General features: G+C 49.9%; 1 protein-coding gene across 1 annotated transcript; it reads left to right on the top strand.

Moving 5' to 3' along the window:
• Window positions 1–2: 2 nt before the first annotated feature.
• POU3F3 (POU class 3 homeobox 3) lies at window positions 3–1,001 on the top strand (the record flags this gene model as incomplete). Its single annotated transcript, XM_027128622.1, has 1 exon — window positions 3–1,001. A coding segment is annotated over one exon (978 nt), but the record flags the coding sequence as incomplete, so codon positions are not given.
• Window positions 1,002–9,833: the final 8,832 nt, after the last annotated feature.

Below are 9,833 nucleotides of genomic sequence, written 5' to 3'. Positions count from 1 at the left end.
CGCCGCCGCACCAGGGCCACCCCGGGGGCTGGGGGGCCGCCGCCGCCGCCGCCGCCGCTGCCGCCGCCGCCGCCGCCGCCGCGCACCTCCCGTCCATGGCCGGGGGCCAGCAGCCGCCACCGCAGAGCCTGCTCTACTCGCAGCCCGGGGGCTTCACGGTGAACGGCATGCTGAGCGCGCCCCCGGGGCCGGGAGGTGGCGGCGGCGGCGGCGCGGGCGGCGGCGCCCAGAGCCTGGTGCACCCGGGGCTGGTGCGCGGGGACACTCCCGACCTGGCCGAGCATCACCATCACCACCACCACCACGCGCACGCGCACCCGCCGCACCCGCACCACGCGCAGGGACCCCCGCACCACGGCGGCGGCGGCGGCGGCGGCGCGGGGCCCGGACTCAACAGCCACGACCCGCACTCGGACGAGGACACGCCGACGTCCGACGACCTGGAGCAGTTCGCCAAGCAGTTCAAGCAGCGGCGCATCAAGCTGGGCTTCACGCAGGCCGACGTGGGGCTGGCGCTGGGCACCCTGTACGGCAACGTGTTCTCGCAGACCACCATCTGCCGCTTCGAGGCCCTGCAGCTGAGCTTCAAGAACATGTGCAAGCTCAAGCCGCTGCTGAACAAGTGGCTGGAGGAGGCGGACTCGAGCACCGGCAGCCCCACGAGCATCGACAAGATCGCGGCGCAGGGCCGCAAGCGCAAGAAGCGGACCTCCATCGAGGTGAGCGTCAAGGGCGCGCTCGAGAGCCACTTCCTCAAGTGCCCCAAGCCCTCTGCGCAGGAGATCACCAACCTGGCCGACAGCCTGCAGCTCGAGAAGGAGGTGGTGCGGGTCTGGTTCTGCAACCGGCGCCAGAAGGAGAAGCGCATGACGCCGCCCGGGATCCAGCAGCAGACGCCTGACGACGTCTACTCGCAGGTGGGCACCGTGAGCGCCGACACGCCGCCGCCGCACCACGGGCTGCAGACAAGCGTGCAGTGAAGGCCCGGGCGCAGCGCGGAGCGGGCCGCCGCCGCCGTCGCCGCCGCTGTCACGCCGCCGCCGCCGCCGCCGCCGCCGCCGCCGCGGTCGGGCGGGCCGGGCCGCCCTCTCCTCCTCCCAAAGACAGGCCTGCCCGCCCTCGGGGGGAAAGGAGAGGGACGCACCGAGGAGACGTTGTTTGAAGTCCAAGGAAGGAGGGGCGAAACAAACAAACAAAGCCTAGAAATGCCCAGACTGTTTTATATACACGACCGTGGCAAAACCGGAAGAAAAAAGGAGGCGATCGTGAGATCTCGTTTCTACTCTGGTGGGGGTTCGTTTGGGGGCTTCTTTTTAAAGAAGGGTGAAGATGCCTAGCGCCCCAAAACTGCGCTCGCGAGGCTTTTCCCACCCTGAGAAGTCCTACGGGGCGACGGTGGAGAGCACTTAGCACCTGCCTCGTCCTATCTTCTTAAAAACAAACAAACAAACATTTGTTTAAAAAAAAGCATCCCCCCCCCCTCCCACCTCCTCCCTCCAAAGGGCCGCCCCCCCACCCTCGCCTCGAGAGATCCACCGAAACTTTGTTTCCTGGGAGCGACCAGAAAGCAGGCAGAGGCACCGGGTTTAATCAGGGGTGACTCTGTGCTCCCGGACCCTGTTATTCTTGTCCATATCAAAGTCATTTGGGGACAAACAAATTGACTATGAAACGGGAAGGAGAAAAAAAAGAACAATCTCTGGAAAACAAGAAATATATATATATACATATATGTATTCACAGCTTCTGAAATTAACAGACTGATAGCAAAGCCAAAAGAAAAAGAATACGTATCCTCAAAGTAACCTTGGAAATAAAAGCATCTCGAAAGAGCAGAGGGATGGGCGAGGGAGCAGGGGATGTCCAGCGGCCAGTGGGAGAGGCCCCGGCGAATCCGGGAGCGGGCGGGCGGACTGGGCGCGGAGCGAGGCCCGGCATCCAACCCCGGCTTATCGGCTGCCGCTCCGATGGGTGGACGACGCCTAAAGATGCCACCGCTAATATTTTTTTTATTAATATTTTTTATTTTTTATTTCTGGACTGACTCAGATCAAGGGATTTAGAAAGACAGCACTTCTCCGGACTCTTCTCCTCAATCCGTTGCCAACTTTGATTGAATGGGTGCTGTGGATGTGATTATATAATACTGCCCTTTCCAAGCAGTGTTTTTGGTAGGTTTTAATAAACAGACTTTTCAAAAGACGGCAATATAGAATTGTTAGATCCGTTGTTGATCTAAAAATATTTGCTTTATATTTTCATTAAATGACTTCTTTTAATATTTTATTCAGAATACTTATGAACTGCTGCAAAACGGTAATTTATTTTTCCCCAGATCTTGTATTACGTGTTTTTTTCAGACGAGCACAAATCAAAATGAAATGAAAATATGGACAGTTGCTAGGTAATAAGGGTATCTTTTGATGTGATCATTTGATTGTAATTTAATTTGAGTAGTGATTCCATAAGAGCTGATCGAGAAAATAAATTTGTTAGAATGAAATAGTCTGTGTCTGATGCATAAACACTGTGTGGGAAGAAAAGAGTCCTTTAGAAAATATTTTTTTACAATGCAAATCCTGAAGGAATAGAGCTGAGGAAGCCGTCTGCTCCACCTAAGGTACATTTGCAAATCTAGAATAAAAGGCAATGACAGAAACCGCTAGTAACTGACCACGTAGTCACTCCTTGTTAGTCTGTTAATTTCACAAAATTTGTCCCTCCCTTAATTTTAGTGGGTGTTTTTAGTGTTTTTAGGTGAGATTGTCTAAATGCTAGTCCTTTTCTCAGAGATACCTGTGTCCTTTGTCACCTTTATCAGAATGTTGGACTACATCCCCAGTAAAAACGTGCCAACTGGTTATTAATGGTGAACACAGAGTCCCTCACCACCACCACCAAAGTTTAGCCTCTCTTTTCCCTCTCATCTCCCCTCCCCCATCATATTGCTACATCTCTTTCCTCTTTTTTCTGAAGACTAATAGTGGTAAAGAATAGCTTACAAGTCGATGAAATATTTTTATATCAATTACTTCCCATTAATAACTATACGTAATTAAGTTTAAATTATTAAGCCGGTTGGGGGGGTGTTTTGTTTGTTTTCTCTATCATATGGGAGAATGTAGTTCTAAACCCCTCATTGTGGACCACACTGCATTACCCTCAGTGTGATCACCAGCTCAGACTTAAGCTTCTACATTTTTTCTGTGTTTCCCTCTTTCCCCAGTATGATTCTGTATTTTCTTCACCGGTGCTGGGGGTTTTCACTTTTTGATCACTCTTTAGATACACCCTGCAGAGCGGTCACATTTATCAAGTTAATGTATCAATATTTACAATGTGGGAAAATGAAAGTGTAATGCCTCAGGTTGTAAGAAACAAGACGCAAAAGGCTCTGCTTCCTTGAGTCCCTTCGTATTGTACTTTAAAAAAAAAAAGTATTTGGGGGTGATAAAGCAATGATTTTGTAGATTAGTTTCCCCCTAATCTCATTGAGCTGTCACTCACTTTTTGCGTCTTCTCTCATCTTTACTCCCTCTCCCTGTGATATCAATGCAGGGGTTAAAAAACCCGGAAAACTGTGAGAGCAACAAGGAGCAGTTATTTCTTCCAGACAGACCCTGTGTCACTTTCATAAATCAAGCCCAGCCAGATGGCCGTGTATTGGGTTGCATTATTTTAAACACCAAATCGTACTAAAAATCACAATCATTTTGATTTGTGAAATCTGAAAAAGGCCATATTTATTAAACAGAGAACAGGGAAAAAATGAAAACAAGAAACCACAATTTACTTTTCTTTGCCTTCTCGTTTCCTATTTGTCTTGCTATTGTAATCTCTTTGCCCAGCAAATTTACAACCTGGAGTGGGGGGGTGGTGACAAACTTTATCATTTTTTGAGGGTCTACAGGGGCAAGCACGGAAGGCCTTATTGGAAAGCTGAGGATCGGGTGTGGTTGTTTTTATAGGGTGGATGCTACTGGCGCGTGAGATGAAAACCTATGTTCCCTGCAGGACTGGTAGTGGTTGATCAGACAGAGAATGGGTCTATTTCAAATGTTAGGAGGCATTCGCTTACATGATTTGGCTGACAACAAAAGAACTAACATTGGATTTCACCCTGTTTTCTATTAAAAAGTAACCTTTGCTGTTTACTTTGGAAGAAGCTCTCATTTAGAGGTAGCAGAGTAACTTAGAGCAGCTGGGAAAGCTGGCCCATTTTATTCCATTATTTTGTATTTTTTTTAAAGTGAGCTCATGCTTGCACTCCATATTTTTTTTAAAAAATCAACCCTTTGAATGTATTTACAAAATGAAATTCATGGTTGCAAAACAAGTGAGGGCAGATACAACTGAGAGGTTTTGTGCTAAGGCTTATATTGTTACACATGTAAATAATGAAAATATTGTTATATATCACCAGATCTTTTTAATGAATTTGGTCATTGTGTTCCTTTGTAGCGCAAGTGTCTTGTGCTTCGTCAAGTGTTCGTTTGTTTCCTCCATTTCAGCCCACCCCCTCCTCCCCTTCCAACTCAGAGGAAAGTGACAAAGTTCTGTTCCATCAATCTGGCTAATCCCAAGCTAGGCCCATTTATAGTTTGCAGTCTCCCGTGGCTTCTGATCAGTTGTCCAAGCTACAGCCATCTCATTCACCCAACCATCTTCCCCTGCAAGTCTGGGCGATAAATCATTCAAGGTGTATTTAAAATAGTCACTTTGTTGTTGTTGCTCTGCCTTTTTTTTTTTCTTTTTTTTTTTCTTTAAGTACTTAGCCAAGGACTACTTCTTTGTTCCAAAACCGAACTATTCATTATTGATCTTAAAGATTCCCTTTGCTTCCCTGTAGCCCCCAGTGTACGCTCATTACCGTGCTCATAATCTGTTTTGTATGAATGGTTTTCAACATTCAGAGAATAATCGGTTCTAATATTAAATGCAGTCTATGCTATTGATAGTTTTATCGATAAGTGTAATATTTTAAATAATTTTAACAATTAAATTTGTTTTTTAAATTATATATTTGTAAAGTATTTATCCTGTTGGAAGCAACAATATATTGTTGTATTTATTCGTTTATTTTTGTAATAAATGATCAACCTCTTCAAGCTAAATCAAAAATGACACTTTTATATATTTATACCAAATGCATTTTAAGAGATGGCCATATTTGCACCAATTTGTATGTAAATAGAGTAAAGATCCGTCATTAACTTGTAGCTTTCAGAACTAAATTGAAGGAAGAAACATTCTCTCCACACCGAGTTTGGTTTGCCCAAGTTCCAGGGTAATTAATCAAACTCTAAAATGGATGCAACAAGTATTGGCACTGGATGCAGACTTGAAATTAATTATTTAGGAGGTGGACCTGGTTTTTTTCAAGGCAGAAGGATAGAAATGAGAGAATCCACTTCTTTCATGAACTGCACATGGCTGACTGGACCTATTAGAACAGATGCTATGTAGCAGTGATAAAACCTAGTACCTGGCTGTGCTCAGATGTCTGTGGTGGGGAAGGGTGTGGAAGGAGAGTTAAAACTTGGAGGTTATCGGTGACCCAGAAGCAAGGGGATGTGGAAAAAGAGTTGTGCTATGGTTTTTTGAAAAAGTGGACCCTCTTAAAATGGCTCTGAGTGAAGAATGGCTCTCTCCTGGTCCTGTTACAGCAGAAGCAATCAGTGCAGGTGTAGTGATGGTGGTCGTGGTCGTGGTCGTGGTTGTGGTTGAGAGTGATACTTGTAGGAAGTGTAGGGGTCACCTCTCCAGCTTTGCAAATTCTGTAGGTCACTTGGTCATCTCAGTTCCTCAGAGCGGCTGTTCCGAGGGCCCGAAGGTCACCCACGTGACCTCCCGGCTGATGGAGCCCCACCGTGGGCTTGATCTTGATTTCAGTGAGGAAATCGGAGGGCTCTGGGTTTGCCTCCTGGACTTTCCAACCTAGCAAAGGAAGCGGCGGGGAGGCTGGAGGAGACGGGTGTGGGCGGGGCGGCGGAGATAGCAAGAGGGGTACTTGTGTAATCAGATTCTTTGATTCTGTTAGCCTGGCTCATGGCCTATTAATTAGATTACTGTCTCTTTCATTCTTGATTTCACATCCGTGTTTGTTCCTGTCTCCTAAAATGCGGGCGCGAGCGTGGCAAGCAGGAGCCTATGATGTCACTGCCGGCCTGTGGCGGCCGCCTGGCCTTCTGGAGGGCTGTGGGCTGCGTTCTGTATGAGTCGGATCTTCCTTGAGGAAGAGTCCTCCTGGAAGTGACCTCAGAGGGGTCTGGGAAGAGGGCAACCGGCGTGCTCGCGGCGGCCGGGTGTGCGCGCGCTGCGGGCCTGGGGGCGCGGGCGCTGGGAGGGGGGCGGCGCGGGGTCGCGGCCTGGCCCCTCCACCCTGGGGTGCAGACGGCTGGCTCAGGTGCAAGGTCTGCCGCAGGTGGAAGTGGGAGATCGGAGGAGAGGGGGAGGGTGGTGCCGGCCTCAGGCCGCAGGCTTCAGACGCCCGCCTCCCTCGGGGATGCAGCGCGGGGCCCGGCGCCCAGGTGGGGCGGTGGCGCTCGCGGGGCGGGGGAGGGTGGCCCGACCCTGCCCGGCCCGGCTCTGCCCGGCGGCCCGGCCGTAACAGCTGCGGACAGTCCCACAAGCTGTTTTCCTCGTGGCGACCATTCAGCAAAACGCAAGATCCTTTCTCAAAGATTTAAATTTCGCGGATGAATTACCATACACCGGTTGCTTAGCAACTAAATTCAAGCAGGGCTAAGAATATGCAAGCTTTTTGTATTCTCATTAATAAAAATGCCACTCTGACACAGCAACCCGACTTTGGATCACTGCAACTTCTGTAAAAGCCGTAGGAGAATACAAACCGGTCCTGCCGTTTAATTACAGATCAAAACGGCTTGAAACGCGAGGTTTTGTTCATCTATCTTCCTAAAAGCGATGTAAAAAATAACGGCTTTTCAAGAGCAGTAGTAAATTTTTTTTTAATGGAGTTGTCTATCGGGGTTACTGATAATTGTCAACTGAAACTTTTTGAAACAGGTTGAAATATCCCCCTTCATCAGCATTTCTTCTCTGTCCCTCAGCCCCCATCCTCTGCTTCTGCGCTCCGTCCCCAGCCTGATAATAACAATGATTATCATAATTCTGGACCGACTCAGGCCTCGGGAGCCCTAGAGACTAAAGGACAGTTGGCAGAGCAATCGACAAGGCCGGTAGCTGGAGAAAACCTAAGAACCTGAGGAGCGGGCTGCGAACTTGTGGAAGTTTCCCGGGTGGGCTGGGGGGCGGCTGAGCCCAGCGCGGCTCAGGCTCCGGGCGTCTGGAGACACTTCTGGGAACACCAGGGTAGAAAGGCCTGTTGCCCTCTGCTCCACGTTTGCGGATTTTCCGTCCTGGGGCCCGGCCTGCTCTGCCGGGAATTCGATGACCGTGGAGCTGAGAAAGCTGAGCTCAGGGCCTGCTGACCGACCCTCTCTGGGGCCCACGCCCGAGGGCCCTGGAGGAAAAGTAAAGACGGAGCTGGAGCCCCGGGTCTCCGAGGACCTGGGTCGGGGCCAGAGACCCGGGCCTGGGGCTTCCATCGGGGGCACGGCGAGTCCCTTCCCGAAGGGTGCAGCGCAGGGAGGGGACGCACCGGCTCGGAGCAGGCTCCAGCCCTGGGCTGCAGTCCGAAGAGGGGGGGGGCCGGGAAGCAGGGGTCAGCGGGGCCGGCCTGGGGCACGGGGCGCTGCTTTGTTCGGGATTCGAGCGGAGGCGGGACGGCGGGAGGCCGGCGCTTGGTGGACTTCGGGGCTCCAGGCCCAGCCGTCGCCCCCGGGGGTGGGGGGGGGGGACTCGGGCGCCCCACGAACGCTGGGGTCGGCCGCGTGTGCCCGGCCGCATCGCGATCCCCGTCCGGGGGCTGCGGGCCGCTGGCCTGCGCGGCGACCCTGAGCGGGCGGTGGGCGAATGCGGCCGCAGGGGAGGCGGGTTTGCCAGGCGGCGGGTCGGTGCCCAAGCCGCCCGCCAGCAGGATCGCGCCGGCTTCGCCTCTCAAGCTGCCACAGGAGGCCATGGTCAGCTTTAGAAAGATCCGGGGGCAAAAGTGAAACTCCCCAGATTGATTACAGCAGCATTTCCAGGGAGCCAGCCCCCTTCGCTCGCACTTTGGTAAACGTGAGAACTTAAGAGGTTACTTTTCCCCCGGTCAGCCTGGACGCTTCAAGATCCTGAACACCGCCCCCCAACTGACTCAATTTAACCTGATTTCTTTGTAGTGAATACAAAAAAAAAAGAAAGAAAGAAAGAAAAGAAAAAGAAAGAAACCCAGTGGAAATTAAACCAGAAGTTGAATATTTGTTATATTAAGTGCTCAGAGGCATCAGAGTTCTCAGGAAAATGTACATAATAAACAGGAAGCCATTTATTTACAAATACAATTGCCCTAGACAAGCCACATTCCATGTACGTAATTCATTAATGGAATTTGTTCCTTCTCCTCCCTTTGGAAAGAGAAATTTTAGCTTTTAAAAATAGCTGCGTCTTGGGGGAGGGGAAGAAGAATGGTTAGTTTACCTGTTCCTAGAAAAAGAAGCAGTGGTGTCCCGGCCAATTCCTGTCTGTGGGGATGTTAAATAGCATAAAATAACCGTTTAAAAGACATGCAGAGGTTTTGTGTGTGTTTTTTTCCTTTTTACTCTTCAGAAAATAAGTTTGTTGGCAGTGGTTCCTGTCACCAGAGTTGCCCAGGGAAATTGTGCTGGTAACTTAACCCTAGTTGGGGTGTGTGTGCACGTGTGTGAACAAAACTAAAATTTAAATAACTCGAGCTGGCTGGGAATATAGCAGAATTTAACCGTAAACCTCACCTAGTTGCCATAGTTTTAGCCATTTCTGTGGCAATGTGCCTGCTGCCCTCACTCCTTCCTGACAGGAGTCGCCCCTGGGGTGATGCTGGTTCTTGGCTTTCTTGCCCCCAGTATAAGCATCGCTTACCTGGAGAACTTGAGTCTGGTCTTTATTAACTTGGGATGCTTTCTCTAAGTAAGTCCCTTTCCCCTGCGAGTTTCGAGTTGCGAGAGGGGCATTGTTTGGGAGAGAAAGGATGCCCAGGGGAAGGGGGAACCTAGCGTGAGTCTCTGGGCACCCCAGTGAGTAGGGAGTCAACATCAAAAGCACAGGACACACCTGAGGTAGGTTTGGAGCTTCCCGAGGTCCCCAAATGAGACATTTACAGAGGACAAAAAAGAATAACTGTTTTCCACGTTTCATTGTTGTAGCTACAAAATAACAGGACGAACACTGAGAGGAAAGAAAACACATCTTTTAATTCAAAAACAAAAACAAAAGGGCAAGGGATGTTTTGACGAAGAGCTTCCTGGGAGATCCAACATTTGTTCTGTCCTGCAGGACTGTGTCCCTCCTGGCAGAAGACAAGCCCATTTAGCCGACTGGGACACTGCACTCTGAAATAGAATAGATACTCATTTCAAAGAGCTCGCCTTGCGCCAGCACTGAAATAAAAGATGCCCAAACCTGTCACCCTCAGTCCACCTAGGTTCAGGCAGGGCAACTTCCAGGTGTGAAGGGGAGCCGGGCAGGGTCCTTCCATTCTGCCCATGTGAGAATCTCGGAGGGAGAGTCTATGCTTCATTTATATTTCCAAGGTTGAAAATTCTCCAGCAGAGTTTTTAAAAAATAAATAAATTAGGTCTAATCGGAAAGTATCGTGTCACCCAGAAACTAACAAAATGAAACTAAATGTCTTACTAGCTTGGTCTTGGGAATCTGTAGGTTACAACAGGGAAACACCCATCAGTAGAGAAAACAACACCTACAAACTCTTTTTAGTTAACGTTTTGGGG

This window comes from Aethalodelphis obliquidens, unplaced genomic scaffold (assembly GCF_003676395.1).
Source record: "Aethalodelphis obliquidens isolate GAN/ISIS:26980383/991018 unplaced genomic scaffold, ASM367639v1 scaffold35, whole genome shotgun sequence".
In the NCBI taxonomy this organism is placed as follows: domain Eukaryota; kingdom Metazoa; phylum Chordata; class Mammalia; order Artiodactyla; family Delphinidae; genus Aethalodelphis; species Aethalodelphis obliquidens.
This window is presented reverse-complemented; position numbering and strand designations above follow the sequence as displayed.